Source organism: Archocentrus centrarchus, chromosome 13 (genome assembly GCF_007364275.1).
Source record: "Archocentrus centrarchus isolate MPI-CPG fArcCen1 chromosome 13, fArcCen1, whole genome shotgun sequence".
Classification (NCBI taxonomy): Eukaryota; Metazoa; Chordata; class Actinopteri; order Cichliformes; family Cichlidae; genus Archocentrus; species Archocentrus centrarchus.
In genome coordinates, this window is record NC_044358.1 from 8,771,467 (window position 1) to 8,794,163 (window position 22,697).

The 22,697-nt window shown below is 44.7% G+C and overlaps 1 protein-coding gene across 2 annotated transcripts in view; it reads left to right on the plus strand.

The window, feature by feature from the left end:
• The first annotated feature begins 2,562 nt into the window (after nucleotides 1-2,562).
• The window catches only part of timm50 (translocase of inner mitochondrial membrane 50 homolog (S. cerevisiae)), a 33,944-nt gene continuing 13,809 nt past the window's right edge, over nucleotides 2,563-22,697 (plus strand). Inside the window, exons 1-4 of one of the 2 annotated variants that reach the window (XM_030743499.1) lie at nucleotides 2,563-2,824; nucleotides 6,156-6,312; nucleotides 8,252-8,283; nucleotides 14,556-14,577. In XM_030743499.1, the coding sequence (XP_030599359.1) occupies nucleotides 2,600-2,824; nucleotides 6,156-6,312; nucleotides 8,252-8,283; nucleotides 14,556-14,577 (436 nt within the window). In that variant the 5' untranslated portion in view covers nucleotides 2,563-2,599. Of the gene's footprint in view, nucleotides 2,825-3,309; nucleotides 3,328-6,155; nucleotides 6,313-8,251; nucleotides 8,284-14,555; nucleotides 14,578-22,697 lie in introns of those variants that run through there. The other variant, XM_030743498.1, reaches the window with a different exon arrangement.

Below are 22,697 nucleotides of genomic sequence, written 5' to 3' on the forward strand. Positions count from 1 at the left end.
AGCCTCTTCACAAACGAATGGCACAACATAGAAGAGCCACCTCGACAGGACAAGATTCAGCAGTACATCTGCATCTGAAGGAAAAAGGGCACTCTTTTGAGGATGCCAATGTTCACATTTTGGACAGGGAAAACAGATGGTTTGAAAGAGGAGTGAAAGAAGCCATCTATGTCCACTGTGAACAACCATCATTGAACAGAGGAGGTGGATTACGTCACCAACTTTCCCCCGCTTACAGTGCTGTCCTGAGCTCCCTTCCCAGACGTCTCAACCCCCATTCACACCTTTGTTCCAGTGACCTCAATAGGCCACAGGAAACAATGGAGCGGAGTCCTAAATTGGTTTCAACTGAAACCACTGATTAAATATGACCCACGCCCCCTTCACACCTGGGCACATGTGTTCACGCACATGATCAATAGAGGGTCATAACCACCTCCAGGGGACTACGCCCACAGGGGTTTAAATACCTGGGTCTCTCCACCATTTGGTTGAGAACTGAAGAAGCCTTTCGGATGAGAGGTGAAACGTCTTCAAGAAACAAAAAGAAGTCCAGTCGCCTTTTTCAAGCTCCAGAGACTACTATGACCTGGATGACTGAGAATCTACACAGACATATTTCCTGATTTATTTTGTAATCATTCTTCTGTCTGTACTCTGCTCACTTTACTTCCTTTCTTTGGCGTTTTCCCTCCTTTGGAACTGATGCTAACTCAGTGTGTATACTCACCTGCTTCCCTTTGTTCCCTCACACATCACTTTAAGGTTTTCAGGGTCCACTTATTGATTTTGTGCTGCTCTCTCATGTTGATCTCTGCATGTGTTACAGACTGTTTTATGGACCGTTTGTAACCACAAGTTCAAGTAACTTCATTTGTACCTGAAGGTCAGTGTTTAAAGATGACATTTTTCTGAGGCAGTGCAGGCGCTAGTTCCCTTTTTTATTTACAGCTTCACAGTTTGCCTCAACAGTCAGTTTACTGTCAGTAATGGTGCCAATATATTTATATGTTTCCGCACACTCAAAGAGTGAGTTCCTGTGCCTGAGTACGTTTCCTAAAATCACTTAGCATATCCTCAGCTTTTGGTCATCTGCAGAAAGGATTCATCACACCACTGAACAAAGTCCTGAACGACTGGACCGTGGTGAGTTTCATTGTCCATCAGCAGACTAACAATAAAGGAATCATCTGCATACTTTAAAATGAATCTGCCTTCCTGCTGCTGTGACATGTTTGTGTAAAGAATGAACAGGAGAGGAGGCAGAACACATCCCTGCAGGGAACCAGTGAAGGAACAGACCTGATCAGACAGAGTGGCATTCACTCTCACTCTCTGAGTTCTGTTTGTAAAGAAATCTAAGATCCGAGCCACAACTTTGATTATCATCAGATACTCTGTGCAAAAATGTGGGGTTGAGTTGTATTAAAAGCAGATGAATCAATAAATAAGAGCCTTGAGATGCTTAAGAAGCAGCACAATCATTAAAGTGACTGTGGCATCCTCAACTCCTCAGTGCAGTCAGTGCAGAGGATCCAGGTCACACTCTGTCTTCTTTAAGATTTCAGACCTCACCAATTTTTCAAATGAAGGCTGGGTTAGTAAACTCAGTAGTATGGTTTTTAGAACAGCTTTATTTCTGCTTTACTATCTTAAAATGAGAAATACAGACATTTACTTCAGTAACACTGGCAGCATGGGGGAGCCAACAATTACTGTAAAGAACATTCACTTCTTAATCAGCAGGTACAGGTAAATGATAAACGCAATCATGCAGACTGCTGGAAGCCCAAACAAAACGATGGCACAGTTGTTTGTGTTTCTTGACCCACTGCAGCACTAAAATAGATAAAATAAAAAAGAGGCATGTATCATTCATTATAGACATTCTTCTTCACAAAATGCAGTCATATATTGGTAGTATAGCACTTACTTACTTACACGCACTTAATGAATACAGCACAGTACAAGAGGAACTTTTACAATGCTTTTAGGCTTGAATGGAGATGTGTAAAACTCAAATATCTGCTTGATTTACCAGAATATCGCTTCATTGCAAAAGTGATCTGATGTTTTTGGAGACGCTTGTTTCCACTGCACTCTGTGCACAGAGTGCTGGGATGAATACTAAGTCACTAATATAGTTCCAGTTTGTATTTTTTCTGTACGTTAATTTTTCTTTATGTAACTGAATCACTAAAATGAATTTGTCAATGAAGCTGATTCTGCTAATACAAGAATCATGTCCTCTTATATATTTTAATGCATAATATTTTAACCTTCCAGAAAGTTCAGCTTTTACTCTGATTTTGTAATTTAATATTAATAAATAATGGTTTAATGCATGTGATATAATTGATCAAACTTTGGGCATTTTGCCATCAACAATCATGGCAGTTTAATGTCGCAATCGAAGGTCAGACTCACTCTTTTTTCTGATTGGTGCTAACCCACGAGAACTCGGACTTCTACCGCCCACGTGGCCTTCTGCTCCTCTGATTGGGGCATCTGGCTGCCACTCACAGAGGTCCCAGCCAATCGGGTGCTTTTGTCCTTCTTACGCGCTTCACTTGCGTTAGCTGTAGTGCTACCTTCCAACATGTCGGCTGCGTGTGTGCTCCCCATGTGTTTGCGGGCGAGCCGGGGCCTCCTCCGGCTCAGGAGCGCCGCGGCGGGTGCCTCCACACCAGCCGCAGTGGACATCATCCGGACACTCTGCACGGACAAGCCGCCGGCCGGAGCAGGCAGTGCGGCGGGCGGGTTGGCTCAGGCGATCCTCCAGGAGAGGCTCCAGCAGCAGCAGCAGCAGCAGCCGCCGAGTCAGGTGCGCTTCATTTTTCAACCTTAGTAGCACTCAGTAGCGCCAGCGGGCGGAGACTGGGCCGCAGGTAGTGGGCTCGACTGTGAAACCCCGCCCTCACGAGCTGGCCCGGTGATTTAAATCAATCGAATAAACTTAACATTGCCAACCTTAGCTTAGACTGACAGCTAGCTTACATAAAGTTATCTTCCTGACCCACGCGGGTACAGATTGACCACACAGTATGTTTTGTGGTGTTAGTCGTGAGACACCTGAGCTTCGGAAATGTGGCGTTGTTAGAGCACCACCGCGTGTGTGCTCAGCAGTCTGCTGAATGAATGAGCCTGACATCAACTAACTAGCCAACATGCTAATGTTAGCGTGCGTTTACCTGTAGTCTGGCTGTAGCAGCGCAGGTTACCTGTGTATGTGTGTGTTCATTGTGTCATCTGTCGGATAAACCATGTTAACAGCCAAAGGTTTTTTTTGGCTCTCAAGGTCGGAGCAGACCCCCACCCTCTGCCATGGTCAGTTCATCCATCATCAGAGACAGAAAGGTCTGACACATCCACAGACAAACTGTGATACGAGTTTTTAGGTAAAGCCTGAACATTTTACAGAGGGCAGCTCGAGTCCTCTGTGGACTTTTCTCCCAGCAGTGTGCTCTCATGGAGGTTTATTAGAAGAAGCAAAGACACAGGAAGTGCTGAAATATGTTAATCCATGAAGTTTGGTGGCCATGAAAGAAATCTAGAACCTTCTGTTAGAACATGTTCTTTTAAAATCCACACCTGCATCTGTGAATGAAGGAAATGCACTGCTCAAAGACGCACGTCAGATCTCAACTGAGGTGGCAAAAGTACATTCTGTACTTAAGTAGAAATACAAAAATACTCTGGTAAAAGTTGAAGTGCTGATTCAACTTCTTTACTCAAGTAAAAGTAAAAAAGTACAGGCTCTGAAATGTACTCCAAGTAAGAAAGTAAAAGTAGCTCTTTGGAAGATGTTTCTACCTGCTATTTTTCTGTAAAGCTAACTGAACCTCATCATATATTATTGTAATAATATTACATGAGAATACAAACGTTATTCCAATCTAAATTTTAATCCTAATGAATGCACTCAGCTTGAATCTGTTCTGTAGGACACAAACTGTGAAAGGGAATTTAAACACAGCTCTGTTCTCTGTGTCCTCCATAGTAGAGGGTGACTGTGCCTCCACCTAAACACAAACATGAGGATACTCAGGGGTTACAGTGGGATTCAGAAGGTGGAGGAACCCTAAGATCAGCTGTAGTGGCTCTGCATGGAGAGAAGAATCACAGCTTTGTGAGCTGCAGTAAATGATGCTGGTGTGCAGGCTGTGATCAGCTGACCTGCTGCTGCTGCTCTGAGGTTTACTGCTCTGTGTGGATGAAGTGAACTCACAAAGATGTAACCCAGTATTTCACAGCTATCTGAGCTGATCTCCATCCCCTACACTGACAGCATACAGGCTGTAGAAATGTTGGATTCAGTGAATGAATCTCAGCATCAGCAGCTTTGATTCAGACTCATCTCTGCTGCACTGATGTAACCTGTAACTCTGACCATGAACACAGCCTCTGTGCAGCAACACAGAGCTTTACTGTAAATACAGTACAGCAAGCTGACCTGTTTATCACACACTAAACTGCAGTATTTGCATACAATCTTTAAACTGCACAAAGTAAGCATACCTCAGTTTGTTTTGCAGTCCTTCCCTTTAAATCTAACCTCTCTTCTTCCTCTCCTGTCCTCTTTCTTGCATCTTTCTCCATCTCTGAGTGAGGTTATCGCTTTTCTTCTCTCCCTGGAAATACAGCAGCTGGACCTTTAGCTAGCAGACACACTGTGTGACAAGCTGCAGACATTTTGTGTGTTTGCTGATATTTGTTGAGCATTTAGAAACGTTGTATTTGAAATTACCTGCAACACATTACTCCCTTTATTTTCGCTCCTCTTCAGTAGCGCTAGCTAGATGTTGATGTACCACTGCCACAAAATATGGACATCTGCCATTGGTCCAACCCACAGTAACCCCTGAGCACAGCACTATAAATGATACATAATGATACATGATACATCTATTAAAGTACAGTAACAAAGTATTTGTACTTTGTTACTTCCCACCTCTGGATCTCGGTGAATTAAATATTCAAGTTCGCTGACATACGTTGTGTAGCTCATTGAAAACAAAATGACAGTAGAAACCAAAACCAAGGCCCCTGGATACAAGCTCAATGTTAAAAACTTTCTCATAGGGTGGCTCAGTACTTTCTTTTGCCCCCACGTGCCTGAATGCACTTGGCAACATCTGGGCATGCTCCGCAACATCTGGGTATGCTCCTGAGGAGACGGTGGATGGTGTTTTCAGGGATCTCCTTCCAGACCTGGATCAGAGCATCAGTGAGCTCCTGGATATTTGGCAGCATTAGATTCACTCCTTGAGGTGACTGTTTGTTGTGATTTGGTGCTATATAAATGAAATAGAATTGAATTGAAAATTGAAATTGATAACGGACACGTTATCAATTTCAATTTTCAATTTCAAGGTTTTCAATTTCAAGGTTTTCAATTTCAAGGTTCTCCGCTGGATTCAGGTTTGTGGAACATGAGGCCCAATCAGTGACATCAATACTGTCATCATCAATGCTGACACACTCTGCCACCATGAGGGCCCACTGCACCGGGTCTGAGTCAGAGGACTTCATCCAGGTGCCTAACATGGTACACGTGGAGGTCGCATAACATTCACCGCCGCATCTCTGGACTCTTTCTCGCCTGTCACACGTGTACAGTGTGAACATGCTCTCATCCAGCAGTGGTGCCAGTTCTGGTGCTCTGGTGCTGCACAGTGAGCACAGGACCCCCAACAGGATGTTTGGCCCTCACACCACCCTCGTGAAGTCTGATTCTGAACATGCAGAGGAGGAGCAGGCTGGAGGTCATCTTGTAGGACTCACGCTGTGCTCCTTACGGTGATACCCTTTACAGCTCCATCCAGCTCTCCTTGTCTCCTGGTGTCGTCTCCAGCCTCTGAAGACTGTGCTGGAGACACCGCAAACCTTCTTGTGACAGCACCTATGACCGTGACATCCTGGAGGAGCTGGATTACCTGTCCAAAATATTTATCCTCCTCCTTTTTTTTTTTTCTTTACTTTTGGAAGTAAAGTAAAAAAAAAAAAAAGTGGAAACAGGACAGAAATGTTCTTTCCTGATAGCTGTTGAACTGAACGAAGCTGACGTCTCTGTAACACTCTCCCCTCAGCTCATCAGTGCTGCGCGTCTCATTAATGTTGGTTCAAAGTTAAATAAACGCTCGTTTTTGTTCCAGGGTCCGCCTCCTCCTGAGGGAGGGGAGGGCGAGAGGGAGGGGGAGAAGGCCGAGGACAGGAAGCAGAAGGAGAATACGGCCTACGCCAAGAAGATGGTGCTGCGGTTGGCGGGATTCATGGGAGTTGGTGGGGCGGTCGCCATCGTTTACATATTTGGTGAGTGTTTAAACTTCAGTCTGAAACAGCGTACTTACTTAGGGTCCATCACAGGTGGAAACACACTCGCTGCTGGCCAATCAGCTTGCTCAACATGCTCTTTTACTGACCGCGGGCCATCAGATCGTTGGTTATGAACTCTGGTTTGACCTTCCTGTCGGAGTGATGTGAGAAACCTCAGAAGAGATTTCACTAGACGCAAAGCTGGTTCAACCTCATTTCTATCCAGAAAGGCAGAAATAGAATCAAACTGTACAAATATTAAAGATCTGCAGGTTTTAAATGATATAGGAGGTAATACACATGTTCAAAAATAACCTTGTAATCCAGATGTTTTGCACCGGATCAGACTGATTCAAACTTTCCATGAGCAAGAAAAGCAGGTCGCTTTGAGCACAAACAGAGAAACACGTGAGAATGTTTGAGGAACCTTTTTAAAGTATCTGCTGGTAAAGAAAGAAAGACCCACAAAGGTCACTGGAATAACTTTAAACTGCAATAAATAAAATCAGACATTGGTTTTGAATTTAGGTTCAACAGAATGTTTTTTTAAAAAACAAACTAATGAAACTGGTCTGGGCATAAACGATGGTGAGGTGATCACTGCAATCAAGTGATTTCTGTAACTCTCAGGCCAGTTTTCCACCCACCGGGTGCCGGTGCCAGTATTTGAACCGTTCAGAGAACGCACTCGGTGCTCGGCCGAAAAACGGGTTCAACTCGGGCCCCACAAACTAGCTGTTCTCGAACCAAGAACGCGGGATGAAAGCGGCAGAAGGGCGGGACTCTGCCATCTCAGTGTAAAGTTTTCTGCCATATTACATGTGTATTACAGGAGAAAAGGGATGAGATTTTCACAGCTGTGAATTAGGTTGGGCTCTAAGGCTGAACTTGCTGCTTTGTATCAGTTCCTATCACAGATAAAAGGACACAAAGTGCGTATTTGTCGTCTTGCTCTAATCGCTGTCTGTGTTTCCCTCTGTGCTGCACACAGATGCTGCAGTAGTTTGGTTTGGGCTGTGAAATATGTTTGCAACACAGCGTGTTCTCCCACGGCTCTGGTGTCCAGACGAGGACCCGCCCACACTCATACGTAAAGGATCAGTTCACAGAAACACGCATGAGCACCGGCTCCTCAGCGGTGGGAGAGTAGCATGATTGGCCTGTTCGGTACAGTTGTGTCCTCCCATGCAGCTCTGGCTACTTCATTTTTCAAATTGATGATATATAAATGTGGACAGCAGCATCAGCCTTGCTTAGGCTCCTTTAGCTCTACATGGATTCAGTGCAGGAATATGAGTTAAGCTTTAAATGTGTGTAACAGTGGCTCCACAGTGCTGTGGTTTGCACATTTTCCTAACAAGCAGAAGTTCAATCCCGAGAGGCGACATAAATCTTTATTATTGAATGATACGTTGGCTATTTTTGTACTTTAATCAGTCATACACTTAAATTTGAAAGGTTAAGTGCCCATCATCATTGTGGATGCCCAAGATAATAAATATAAAATAAACCTAAGCGGCCCAACACTCGTATACGAGCTCAGCACTGACCTGAATACAGTCTAAATCTGCAGAAAGGTGAACAGATGCTGATTTGGTTTATTTTAGTTTTTCTAAATGATCAACAATAAATAAGAGAGAATTACAGAAGCAAAACAAACTGAAGAAAACACCCCCATCTGATTTTATGATAATAAAATATCTAAACAGTGAGGTCTTCCTGCTCGATCCGACTCTTTCACAAACTTCAGAAATGGTCCTCAAACCTTTCCAAACGCTTCTTCTTTCACTGTAAATGTTAATGTTTTAAAGTTGACTTTTATCTGCCGGCTGTGTGGTTTTGGTAGATGTGCACGTGAGGATGGGCGACTCACCGACTGCAAGCCAAATAAATAACCTGAACAGGTGACAAACTGATGTTTTTCTTTCTTTTTCAGGCACGAATTCAGTGGATGAACAAGGAAACAGGGTAAGCTTTGTTGCCCTGCACACTCACACATGGACATGCACTAACCATGCAGGTGTGGTTATTGTGCGCACCTGCGCTTTAAGGTGATGCCGTTTGTTTGCGAAGTCACCTTCACCTGTTGAGATTCAGGTCAGATATTTGAGGCATGCGAAGGGCACACTTACCAGCTCGCTGCGTGCCGGCGGGGCGAGAGGTGTCGCTGTGGGAAAGGAAGCAGCACACGTCTGTCTGCTCTGATACTGTAACGTGATTGGTGGATGCTTTACCTGGGTTCGTCTCCCAGGTAATTAGATTGGAAACCATCCCCTCGCTCTTATTTTGAAGGTTCAGTTGCTGCTAACAGATAAATGGAAGTAAACTGGAATTCTGTGGGAAACTCTGATGCAGGTCTGATGTAAACAGCTGTTTATTAGCACGTGGCGACAGCAGCAGCTTCTGTGTCACACAGACCTGGATCTGTTGTTGGAGGTGTTAATGAGTCACTTCAAAGGGCACACTTCAGTCTTGTTAGGATCCTTTTGTTGGTGACAAAGAGGCAAATGTGTCAGGACGGCTTCCTGCTAAGTGGCCTTCGTCACTGTGTATTTGAAGCTCGAGAAAAGAAGAGCGATGCAGAGATCAGTGGAGGGGGAAAGGACCTCAGACCGAAGCCTCCAGGAACTTTTTGTTTTCTCTGTTTTCTTCAGTTGTCTCATAAACGTGTGCTGCACTTCATTACAGCACAATGAAACTGACCACACACAAACATTTATGGGCACAAGGATGAACATAAATTGTGTTTGTGACTTTCAGAGCTGCAATTAACTGTGACTGGGCTTAAGGAGCACCACACATTTATCCAGTTTTTTAAAGTGTCTTTGGACAGAAGATTTTCCTTTAAATATAATTAAAATGAAAAACATTGAAAAATAAAAGCAGAGGTGGAGATGGAGGGGTGCACGGGGCGCCGGGACAAAGGCGGGTCCTGACGGAGGGTGGTTTCCTGAGGGCAGCCGCTGACCTGGACCCGGGCAGTCTGAGCTTTCTGTGGTGCCCTCCAACACCTTCAATCTAACGCTAAATATATAAACCATTTAAAGGTGATACAGCTTTAAGGGAAAGAGAACGTTCTTTGTTTCTGAAACAAGGATCCAACTTCCTGCTAATCACTCTGCACTCTGTTTTAATTCACTGTGTTTTATTTCTGTATTTATTATTTTCATATGTAATATTTACTTTTTTATTGACTTTATTTCTTGCCTTACCAACTTATTCTTTGAGCCTTTGCATTTATTGATTTCCTGACCAACTTGTGATCCATATTGGGAAGCGAGGAAATTGTGCTGCTGTAAAGGAAGTTGGTGTTCTTGATTCTGAGTGAAAATGAATGCCAAAAGTTTTCCCTGATTATATCTTTTTAGAACTGTTAGATGCCAAAATCATAATGTAAATGAAAATGTGAGTTGCCTAGCTGTAGAGCTATTTGGGTCTTTATTTGTAAGCATTAAATGACAGGAAGTGTCATGAATGATGAATCCAGCTGTGACGAGATGAGGTGTGGATGTGGGAAAGATGAGCTCTCTTTGTCCCGGGATGGGAGGATTTGTCCCTTCAAAGAGCACACTTATCTCACCCGACTTCCTGTCAGGAGCTCCAATCAGACGACACACTTCTCATGTCGTCGTGACGCCCGTCGTCTACGGTGTCGAAGCTGACAGAAGCCACACTTATGCACGGTCCTCACACGCTCGTCCTCCCTCGGGACATTTGCTTAACGGCACTGTGGCATGTGCCGGGGCTCTGAGAGGTGTTTATGTGGGAAACGTAGTTCATTCAAAGGAAGCACTTCACAGGACGTGTGTGTGTGTGAGTGTGTGTGTGTGTGTGTGTGTGTGTGGGGTGTATCGGCTGCTCTTTAGTCATAAAGTTTCTGTGCCGCAGATTTGAGTTAAATGAGCGGAAACGAGCTGCCCTACCTGTTTGAATCACCAGAAATAATTCATCTCCATCAATATTTATATAAAAATCTGATCACATTTTGTGATCAGATTCAATTAAATGAACTGGAAAAAAATGAAACAGTAATTTTGCTCACACATTGCTGATGTTGCAGCATTGAAACCATTTTTTTCAGGCGTTTTCTTAGAAAATGCTGACGTTTCCGATCATTTCCAGTTATTCATTTATCAGCGTGACCGCGCTGTTAGTTCTGTTGACTTAAAACTGCACAGCTGTCTGGAGTTTAGACGTTTTTATTTACTCTTAAGACTGTCAAAGGGAAAATGATGAAATGTTAACACACTGGGATGTGTGATAAATGTTGAATGTTTAGTATTCTGAAATATACGTGCTCATATCTGAACATGATGCCAGTATTGGGCAAAATAAATGCTAGTAAAATGATTGTAATTGGTTTAAAAAAAAAAAAAAGCAAACGCTCCAATCAGAGCCTGAGATTCTGTTTGTCAGTCACAGACGCTGCATCCTCCGAGCTGAGGAGGAGAGGGACCATCCGGGCTGTTATCAGGATGCAGCTCAAAGCCAGCATTCCTGATGGTATGTGGGGGCGTTAGTGCACGTGGCAGGATGAACTTGGACATCTGTGGGTCCATACCTGCAGGTTTAGGAGCAGCATGTGCCTCCATCCACAGAACGCCTGTTTCAGGGAGGACCTTGCTTATCTCAGCAAAACTATTCCAAACCACACTCTGCTCGTATTCCAGCAGCGTGGCTCCGTAGGGAAAGTCTGGGGGCTAAAGTGCAATTTGGAGCGTTATGAGACTAAAAATGCGAAACAGAGACTTGGAGCCGTTGAGCATCTGAAATATTGTTAAACAAGAGCAGGGAAAACGTTCTGGCTTTTAAGCACAGTGCTGACAGCTGCTCCTGTCCCTGCTGCTCTGCACTTATTACTCTTATAAAAACCCAACATTTGAGGCTTCTGCTTGTAGCTGGAAAACAGGCTCAGCAGCGAGCAGCGGTCCATACTGACACGCAGCAATGTCTGCATGCAAGGCCACGCATGGGAACGTTTCTGCTCTGTTTTTAACACTGTGGTGAATATTAGGCCAGCACGGAACTTTAAATGTTATAAAATCAGCGCCTTTGGTTTCTTCTGAAGCGCCGCGAGGACACGGGAACCACAGCCCGTCCTTTTTTCCGAGCTGTGCCGTAAGGCTCTTCCCGTTCTCACATTATAAACCCTCCGGCCGGCCGTATCCCATGGAGCCAACAGGCAGGCCGGACCACTTCAAAGCTGAGGCACACTTCTCACGCCTTCCTCCTGTTTGTCCCCCTCAGAGGTCACATGACCCGGCTGTCAGAGGTGAGGCGATGAGAAGAAACCCTTCAGAGGACACACTTCTCACCAGATTTGATCTGTTAACTGTAATTTTTGACACATGGCCACAGGAGCACACAGTGTGAGAAGACCATTTGCCCTAATAATCATATTTTAAAATGACAAACTGCAAATAAAACCATAAGTGTGTGTGTTTGTCTGTGTGTGTGTGTCTGTGTGTGTGTGTCTGTGTGTGTGTGTGTGTGTGTGAAGTTGTAGAGGAGGTTTTAGGAGGTTTTTGTTTCATTTGTATGTTCAGTTTGTCGCCTCAGAGCGATGTTGTGTGATAAGGGTGCTTCTTGAAGGAGACTCGTAGGGTTAGGGAACCTTAGGTGAGGTCGCTGTTGATTAAAACCAGTGTGGGTTTGTGAGTCTGCCTTTACTATAGTCTGCTGACCTGCAAACATACAGACAGAGGACATCATTAAACGTTTGGCACACAGCCTTCTGGTGGGCGCGCTGCCTCACAGTGAGTGGCCTGGCCCCTTTACCCCTGCTGGAGTCTCTTGTGGTGTAATGAAGGAATAACTGCTCTTCTAATTGTGTGTCTCATTAGACCAGTGGTTCTCAAATCCAGGCCTCGTGGCCCAGTGTCCTGCAGGTTTTAGATGTGTCCCTGATCCAACACACCTGAATGAAATGGCTGAATAACCTCCTCAGTATGCAGTCAAGCTCTCCAGAGTCCTGCTAATGACTTCTATATCTGACTCAGGTGTGCTGAAGCAGAGACACATCTAAAACCTGCAGGACACTGGGCCACGAGGCCTGGATTTGAGAACCACTGCATTAGACAGACATGGCAGTGGTGACAGGCTGGCTGCTGTACAGACGGGGCTGCACTGAGAATGGGATGACAAAAAAAAAAAAAGACCGCATGTGCTTGTATGCATTCAAATCACAAATTGCACAAAGTCTGCAAATCTACAAAAGAAAGAGGCTGAGCCAGAGGTGATATCACAACAGGTGTCCATGAAGGTCATTGAGAATTTGCAGAGAACTACAGTAACAATAATGCTGTTCACAGAGAGAAACAATCATTTTCATTTGCTGTAACTTTGTTAACAGTTTACCTGGTCAGCGCTGCTAGATTTTGACCCATGACTGGTGCTTTTGGTGTCACATCTCGTGTTTTTTGGAGTGTGGGAACTCGTCCCTCTCCCGCTCTCCCAGGCTGCAGCGCTGCAGCGGCAGGGAGGTGTCAATTAGGGTTTAATGGCCTCTTTGTCACCTCCACACTGAGAGCTCTGCGCTGGCATCACTTCACCCCCCACACTGAGCATGTGTTCTCCTCTAATTAACCATCTTCACCACTCTGTAAAAAATTTCACCTTTTTCCCACACTTCTCCTTATCAGAATCACCGTCATTAAAGAGTTACATTAAAATGAGCAAAGGTGCATTTTGCATCAGCTTTAAGGAATCTCAGAAACCAGTTTGAGTATTTAATATCAGGATTATTTCAAGGAAAACAGAAAAAAAAACTCTCCACGGGGTGTGACGTGAATTTAGTGTTTTCATTAAAGTGGCTGAATTTTTGGTTTGGCTCATTAGTTATTTTATTTTTAACCCTTTCACGCCTGAATTTTGTGAACCTCAGTCCAGATTTTTTTCTTGTTTTTATTCCCCCTTAGGCATGAAAAAAAAAAGAGAAAGAAATGATATCGCATCCTCAGATCGACTGTCACTACTGCCAGCATTGACTAATCCTGATCCTGTAATTACATTCTAATAACAAATAAAATAACACAAACAACTTCCCGTGTCTGGCCACTAGGTGGCATTGTGTGGGGTGATGCACAAGCATCCACTGTGTTGGCTGCTGTGCAGCTAAAAGAGAATAGCTGTCCACTGTAGTGACCGCTATGCATGAAAGGGTTGCTTTGCCTTAGCATACATAAGTAAGTGTGCTTTAAATAAAACATTAAAATATTAAAATCACCAGAAGTAAAAATAAATATGTTAAACATGAATAAAAACATTTTAAATCAATTTCAAAGCAAATGAAAACAAATGTTTTTATTAACCTTTTTTACTTCAGCCTCCTGTTTACTGACATTGTGGACTTTTAGATGCCAACATATATTACAACTAAAAAGCTTTTACAGAATAAACTCCTACAAGTCATGAAGTGAATATTTTAAACAGAATCAGTGACCCTGCAGTTCAATGTGGGAAGTGCAGTTCCACCGTGTGTCCACCAGGGGGAGTCCTTCATCACAGCCCTGACTTTAAGGCTGCAGGAAATCAGATTTCCCTCATTTTTCCTCCTCGTTTTCACTGCATCAGCTTATTTTTGCCAACTTTTCTTATTTCTAAAGAGATCTAAGAACAAATCTTTGTGTAGTTTTTATGGCTTGAAAAACTTGTGAGCGCCTGGTTTCGTCCTGTGATTGATTATAAAATCAATCAAACCTGAGAAGAAAGCTCCCACCTGACCCCCTCACAGTCTGCTGGTTTTGTGCAGTCACTTTAGTGCATGTAATGAAGCTTCGTGCCATGAACACCAAACAGTGTCCCACCTCTGCAGCTGATCGTTGTTTGGCTGTAACCAAGTGTGAGATCTAAGTCCTGAGTTTGCATCATTTGTTAAAATTATGCACAATACTTGTGACATTTTTACATGCCATTTTATTCAGATTTTCACTGATTGAGCTCCTTTTAATATAACTGTTTTCTTTTTTAATTTTACTGAGCAGCTGTTCTACTTTATTTGAGGTTTTGTTTTTTTTTTACTGATTGTATTTAATGTTTTGGCTGAACTTTGGGCCCTTCAGCCCTCAGAGGGGAAACGGCTTCATCCCTTCAGCATCAGTGTCACCACAGCTAGAACTGAGCAGACAGAGTGACAGATGTGGAGCTGCATGCTTCCTGTGCACTCGCGGCTCTGATGAGTTAATGCGATTGATTAACAGCAGATTTTAACGCCCTGCTCTCCTTTCTGCTCCTCCTCACAGATTCCAGATGAGTTCGACAAAGGTGAGTGTGAACGTTTTCTCCTCAGATCAGATCTCACGTTTTAAACTCAGCCCGTCACAGAGTCCTCTCTCTGCTGAGCGTGTGTGTCATTATTGACACGCTTGAATGATTGCGCACTCCTGCGGACTGCTCTCACTCTGTGTGTTTGTGTCAATCATCCATATCCCATCATTCACCCCGAACTGCCAGTCAGCACAAACACCTGGAAAAAGAGACTTCACCTCCTCTCCTCCGTTAACTGCCTCTTAATAAAATAACAGAACAATGAGAATAATGCTAAGAATACTCCTGGAAACTGCTGGAATAAATAAATAAATCATTTCAGTTTTTAACTTTGATTTATCACCAGCCTCCATCTGTAGCACCAGCTGTTTAACATGGAATAATATCCTTGGAATATTGTGTGCATACATCAGGACGACGGGTAAAAATCATTCAGATGATCAGATTCCTTAAATTGAAGAGCTGAATCATTTCCATATGTTATAAGCAGGATGGGAGGAAGGACAGGATTTAAACAAAGTAAATCTTAAGTCTTCTGGGGTTTCAGGGCTTCACATTGATCTGCTCTCCTTCTTAAAAACCAATTCTGATTGCTTATTAAACCTAATAATCAGCTGATCAATATCTCTCCCTCCCGGGGGTCCAATCTGCCTCCTCTTCCTCCTCTCCTCCTCCTCTTCCTGTCCTCGAATCCTTCCCTTTCATTGTGAATCACTCCCTGAGGTCCACTTTGTCCTCATCTGGCTGCAGACCTCCTTCTCCCCTCCCTCTGAGTGGCTAACATCATCACCGCCTCTCTCTCCATCCTCCTCTCTGTCCATCTGTCTCCATCTGTGATGTTGAGGCTGGAAGTGGTCGGGACAGGCAGGAGAGAGGGAGCATGTGAGGACTGACTGATTGATTGATTGATCAATGCTCATCCTGCCTCAAAAGAAGGCTGAGGAAGCAGTGGGGACTGAAGCTCGGGGACGCAGATGCAAACTGACCGTTTTAATTACCAGCAGTTTGACATTTAAACCTGTTTTATGCCCAGAACCTCTGCGTTGAACTCATTCCACTGTGTTTGTCACTTCTCTGTACAGCACTGAAGATATTTTGATCATTTTGATAATCATTTTTCCCTCTGTCCCCGGTCCCATGAAAGAAGAATGAAGAGGCGTACACAGCCTCCGCAGCCTGGCGCCTCCTCCTCACGGAGTTCGGTCTCAGACTGTGGAGATGTGGGAGTGCCGCTGGGTGCAGAATCTCATCCTGATACCTCTCTGCATGGAGATGGTCTCCAGTGATGCCGGCCCTGATTATCAGCAGCCGGGGCACCAGAAGCTCCAAATAAGAGTCAATAACAGAATCAGCTGTTTGGCGTTGGCAGAGAAGATTTGGCGAGTTTTTCACGGGTGCAGCCCACACACTCAACTCTGCTGCTCGACCCACAAATGCATTTTCCTTCCAAATGTGGCTCCATTGAAAGGAAAATAAACAGGCTCTCTGAAGCATTCTTAAAACAAAGAAATAATTGAGCGAGCACAAACTTCCTTTTATTGTGCTATGTTTATATCAGAAAAAAGAAGCTTTAAAATAAATGAAGTAAATGTGGAGGCCGTGTTTCGGCTGCTGTCAGCCTGTCACTGCAGCTCTGCTCTCACTGTGTGAAACAAAGCAGCCCCAAAATGCTCCACATGGAAACTGAGGACTTGTATTACTGTATTTTTCGGACTATAAGTCGCTCCGGAGTGTAAGTCGCACCAGCCAAAAAATGCATAATAAAGAGGAAAAAAACATATATGTCGCACTGGACTATAAGTCGCATTTTTGGGGGTAAATTTATTTGGTAAAATCCGAGACCAAGAACAGACATTTCATCTTGAAAAGCAATTTAAAATAATAATGGATTAAAAAACGGGCCGAACACGGTTACGCCTACGGTATGCTAACGTAACACATTCAGCTACATGACGCATAGACTACTGAGTACGTGTCTGGTATGTTAACGTAACATTAACAGTTATTTAGATAACCATAGCATAAAGAACATGCTAACAAGTTCACCAAACCATCAATCCATTGAATTCTTCATCCTCGGTGTCACTTCTAAACACACCATACGTAGACGAAGCTCCGCTTCCTCTTCTGTGTCGCTTTCGTCAGACTTGTCGTCAGTTGCAGTTCCAGTTATTCCGGCCTTTCTGAATCCCGACAGGATGGTTTCAGTTGTCACTGAAGCCCATGTTTTTGTTGAGCCATCCAGTGACTTCCAGCAAAGTTGGGTGGCGCATTCTCCCGGTTGCCGTGAAGCTGTGCTCTCCATCCATCATCCGCTGCTCCCACAGGTTACACAAGACTGCCTTAACACTCCGGTTCACGGAGATGTCAAGTGGCTGGAGTATTTTGGTTAATGTGTTAATAATTTCACATATAAGTCACTCTGGAGTATAGGTCACACCCCCGGCCAAACTATGAAAAAAAGTGCGACTTATAGTCCAGAAAATACGGTAATTATAACAAAATGACTGTTTTCAGCCTGTTTGCTTCATAAATAGAAATCAGATCGCTGCTGGCCCAACATACCTGACCATCGGGTCAGGTATGTTGAACCTTGATGATGAAGAAGAGCAAGGGGAAGGGGAAGGAGAGAAGAAGAGGATGATGAGGAAAAAGGAGAAGCAGTAGAGGAAAAGTGGAAGAAGAGCCAGGCCTTCATCATCTGGTCTGAGGCAGCTCTAAATTTGTTCACAGGCTACAGTGAAGGAAGAAGAAGAAATATCAAAATATTGACGCGTGCTGGATTTTGTTCATGAAATGCTGGTACACGTGGTTCTGGTGGTTATGAATGAACGGATGGTGAAGAGCGTGGTCAGCGTGGCTAAAGGTTAAAGGTTAACATCATCTGAGCACATTTAAGTTAGCATCACCGTTTGCTCCTTCCTGCCCTCCACCACCTGATCATGACATCACTGAATGTTATTGCATCATTGACTGAGATTTAATGATTTGAAGTGATTTCCTGCTGTCCGCACCCCCCCCCCCCCCCCCCCCCCCAGGGACCTCTTAGAAAGCGAGGCCAAATTATCCCCAATGAGCTTAGGGAGCAGGCTGAAAGTTCACCCCCCCCTCAGGGAGAAGCTCCTTCACCTCGTCTCTCATCCTTCTCAGTCCCCTCCCCCTTTTCATATTCAACCTTATTCCCTCCTCTTCCTCCTCCTCCTGCGGGAGCAGCAGAAGCCGAGCGGAGCGATGGATGTGTAAACGGTCTTGTGGGACACATTTGGCTACAGAATCTGTTTGCGTGCCAAGTGGCGGCATTTGTGTCCGTGATGCAGAGGAGCGTCAGGTACCATAGCAACCAGCACGCGCACCGCCTCGCACACAAAGAGCGTCCGTGACATCCATCATCATCATCATCATCATCATCATCCATGTCTGACTCTTGATTTTTACCTTTTTCTTCTCCGTTCAGCTCGGTCATTCCTGCCCGCCCCTCGTCTGATTTCCTTGGAAATTGCAGTTACAGAACACCATCCAAATACACAAACACAACACACATAGGGGGATATGTGTCCTTGGGTCATGCAGCCGTTTCTTACGGCGCTACCTTTGGCAGGAGGAGAAAACAACACATCATGGGGAAGTAGGTTAAAAAAAAGTCATCTGGTACAGTGCTCAAAAGAGCACTATACCAGGGTCCAAAAAAACCACCTTAGCAAAGCATTTGCACATGTAAAGCAAGGACAGCGGCGGTAGGTGAGGTCAGGGCAGGAGGGGATGCAGAAGGAGACGAGAGGTGGGGGCATTGTGGAGCCAGATGCCAGGTTCCAGCCAAAACAGTTTGCTGATAGTGGTGGAATTTCATCAGCGGCCGTGATACACCAGACCCAGCTTCACAAATCACAACGCGGAGTGGGGGGGAGAGCAGCCGCACACAGTGCCCTGGAGAGAGATATGGTTGCCAACCCAAGGCCGGCAGGGGAGCCGAATTCCTGATAACAGAAGTTGCTTACATAACTTCATTCATGCAAAGTTTTACCTTCATACTTGGAATATTTTCAGTTCCACGTTCTGACGTTTGGAGTGGGTGTAAAACTGATTTGCTTGCTGTTTAATAACAGAGCTTTAGTGTTTTGTTTTTTTTATTTCCTGTACTTATGCATGTGTTTGTGCATCTGTGTGGAGCTCGAAGCTTAAAACTCCTCTTTCTGTCCACACTGAGCCAACCCTCTGCTGTTTTAACCTGACACATTTATACCGAGTGCTGCTGCTGGAACATTAATGAACGCTGTGTGCTTCCAGCGGCCCCCGGGGGGCCTCATACAAACACATTAAAGAGGCCGCGGCGTGCCGTCGTTTGTCAGCCAGAGAGAAAACAAACGATTGATATCTGAGGAAGGGGAGGAGGTGTTGTGCAGCAGATGCCCGGCCTCACCGCGGCTTTTGTTTAGGCCTCCATCTCTCCACACCTCCCTCTTTAACTCTTTCTTCATCCCCTCTCCTCTCCCTCTTACCGTCTTATCCTTCTCTCTTTGTCAGCCTCACACCCCTCCCTCTTCACCTTTTTTTTGTTGTAAAGCTCCTTTTCCTTCCTTCCTCTTCCTGTCTGGTTTCATTCAGCTTACTTTCTCCTTTTTCTTCCTTGTTTTATTTCCTCATTCCTTCCTTCCTCTATCACCCTGTCATTACTGTTTTCAGTTCTCCTTCCTCCTCGTTCTCTTCCGTGGGGCCGAATGTGCCTGTCTGCATATAATCTGACAAATAACCGAACACTTACACTCAGCAGCCTCTTTAGTGGGCTGCTGAGTGTAGTGTAGTGAAATATTTTAATTAAACTCAGCATAAAAACAAACTGCAGCAGCATCAAAAAGTGAAAATGGACCTCTTCTGCTCAGTGACGGATGGTCGTAGCAAACGTGTCCCAAAGTTTCTAATAGTCAGCTCAGGCTTTCTGACATCTCTGAACACTCGGATTCAGACACTTTTCTCTACTCTTGGATCTGTATGAGGTCATAGAGGAGATATCCCTGATAGGGTCATCTCAGGCAGCCAATCAGAAGGTGACTTAAAGTGAAGAGCTAAAACAGCTTGTTTCAGGCAGACGAGGGACTGAGGGGCTCCACCAAGGTTCTCACTAGAGCCTCTTTCCCACCAACAGGGTTCCGGAGCCAGTGCCTTTATTTGAACCGTTAGGCGGTTTTTCCACCTTGGAAGCACTCGGTGCTCGGCCGAAAAACGGCTTCAACTCCGGCCCCGCAAACTAGCTGGTCTCGAACCAAGAACGCGTGACGAAAGCAGCAGAAGGGCGGGACTCTGCCGTCTCAACATAAACTTTTCTACCATATTACATGTGTATTACATGAGAAAAGCGAAGCAATTTTCACAGCTGTGAATTAGGTTGGGCTCTAAGGATGAACTTGCTGCTTTGTATCAGTTCATATCACAGATAAAAGGACACAAAGTGCGTACTTGTCGTCTTGCTCTAATCGCTGTCTGTGTGAACTGTCAATCATGCAGAGCGCCTCTACTAGAGTCCAAGAATCGAATTATGGAGCTGGAAAATAGTAGAATAGGTCACCTTTGAATTATGGGCATGTATCTAACTCATATACAAGATTAGAAACGTCAAAGAAGGAGAAATGTTCTCATTAAGGATGTGAAGCTCGTCTCTTTACTCATTAGATTTGATTAGAAGAGTAATTTGAGATTTCTGAACCAAATTTCACTGTAACTGAGTAAAATGGACGTGTGGTTAACTTCCTGGTTACTTCCTCCTGTCAGTAGTGGAAACTGTCAGAGGGACAAATATTCCTCCCCCATCAGCTCCTCCATCACCTCTCCCCTGGTAGATTAACATGATAAAAGCCCACATTAATCCCACTCCCCTCTGTAGAAGATATCCACACACACTGGCGTCCTGGATTACACACACACACACACATACACACACTTTTCCTGGTGTTTGGTGGGGCTCCCAGGGGAGAGGTTACTCAGCAGCCACGCTTACACTCCCCACGCTGCCTGCACGCGTAAACATCCTCTCCTTCAGCCCCGAGGATATTATCCTCCTCTTTATTTCATTACTCTCACACCATCTGTTTGCTATGGTGGAACCCACAGCCTGTATGTAAAAGATGGACATAGACACTCTGATGCTGCCCATTGCTTTATCTAGCTGTAGTCACAAATAATCTGGGAAACATTTTTGTTAAATAACAGTTCAGGTTGCAGACGGGATTTAGTGCCGTGTGTGGTCAGAATCAGAGGCTCATTGGCCCTTTTCCCACCAACCGGGTGCCAGTATTTGAACTGCTCAGCGTTTTTTCCACCGCAAACGCACTCGGTGCTCGGCCGAAAAACAGGTTCAACTTGGGCCTTGCAAGCTAGCTGGTCTCGAACCAAGAACGCGTGACGAAAGCGGCAGAAGGGCGCGACTCTGCCGTCTGCTCATCTCAAGCTTTCTACCGTTATTTCACTGCATGGTGTGTATTACATGAGAAAAGCGAAGCGATTTTCACAGCTGTGAATTAGGTTGGGCTCTAAGGCTGAACTTGCTGCTTTGTATCAGTTCATATCACAGATAAAAGGACACAAAGTGCGTACTTGTCGTCTTGCTCTAATCGCTGTCTGTGTTTCCCTCTGTGCTGCACACAGATGCTGCAGTAGTTTGGTTTGGGCCGTAAAACGTATTTGCAGCACAAGAAAGGGGAGCGTGTTCTCCCACGTTTGTGCGCTTCAGCTTCCGTGTCCAGACGAGGACCCGCCCACACTCATACGTAAAAGATCAGTTCACAAAGCACGGTGGAAACGTGGGCTCGTTCTTAAGCGTTTCACTGGTTCATTGAAACCAACAAGACACGACACCAGCACTGGCACCTCAGTGGTGGAAACATAGCAATTGTGAGCAGGAAAAACCCTGTTTGTGGTTTTGTCTTTGCTGTAAGATCATTGTGTGTGTCCTAGGGTGTGTTTTGGGTCTCTTGTGTTTGTTTTTCATTACTTTTGGGTCTCTTCAGGGAGCTTTTGTGGTCATTTTGAATGGGTTGCTCCTGCTTTGGAATCATTTTGTGTTTTTGGGGTTATTTTGTATAGACTTGTGTACCTTTGGGGTAATTTCCTGGATATTTGCAGGCATTTTGCCTTCTTTTATGTCCATATAGGTTTATGTATATAAAAACCACATCAGATTTAAATTTGGTTATCCTCCCCTTCATGTCCATCTCCTTGTGCACCTCTAGACAGCTTCCAGAGGTGCTGCTGTTTTTTTATCGATCACTTCCTGGAAGTCGTGTGAAGACGACTTGCACCCGTGCGGCTGCGATTTTACAACAGTCGGATCAAATCCTAGAATTTCACTCACCAAAACTGGAGCTCGGTTCAGTTAACTGCACAGCAGCCACATTATTGGTCAGATATAAGCAGGAGCTTATATGTTGTTAAACTTTGTATGTGATTAGTAAATGTTCAAATTAAGCCTTAATATAAATTGGAACCTGACACTGGAAATCTGTTTGACTGCCTCTGCTGGACGGCAGAGGAACTGCAGTTTTTGGTGCTGCAGAGTGACCCTGAAGATACACCAGACTCATGTTGAGTCTTGTGGCATCTGTGATCCAGTTTTGCACAGCGTCTTTTATTTTGAAAACTGGATGCTCTCTGCTTCCTGTGTTGGCCTTCCTGCCCTCCTGGCACAGAGAGGTGCTCCTGCATCACTTCTGAAACTCACTGCATTGGGAATCAAGGCCTTATCTTGACAGGTTGATGTGGCTGAGGGATGTAGCTCAGAAGAAGGAAAATAGTTCTTACATGAATCTTAAGTGAAGGTTAAATTCATCTGAGTAATTCTTGATAAAGTATCTGCATCTTTATCCTCAGTATTCTGAGTCACCTTGTTTCACTCCCCTCCCTAATTATTAACCATACACGCATGCACATATTTCCACACCCTTACACGTGAAAGTGTGCCCGCCTCCTTGGCGTGTCATCACATCAGGACCGGCAGATGGCTTCCTCTGCTTACTGCAATGAACTCTGGGGGACTGAGTCCCTCGGGAACACAGCGTGCGTCTCTCAGTCCTGGTGTTTAGAGAAAGATGAAGGATAGAGGTGTGTGTGTGTGTGTGTGTGTGTGTGTT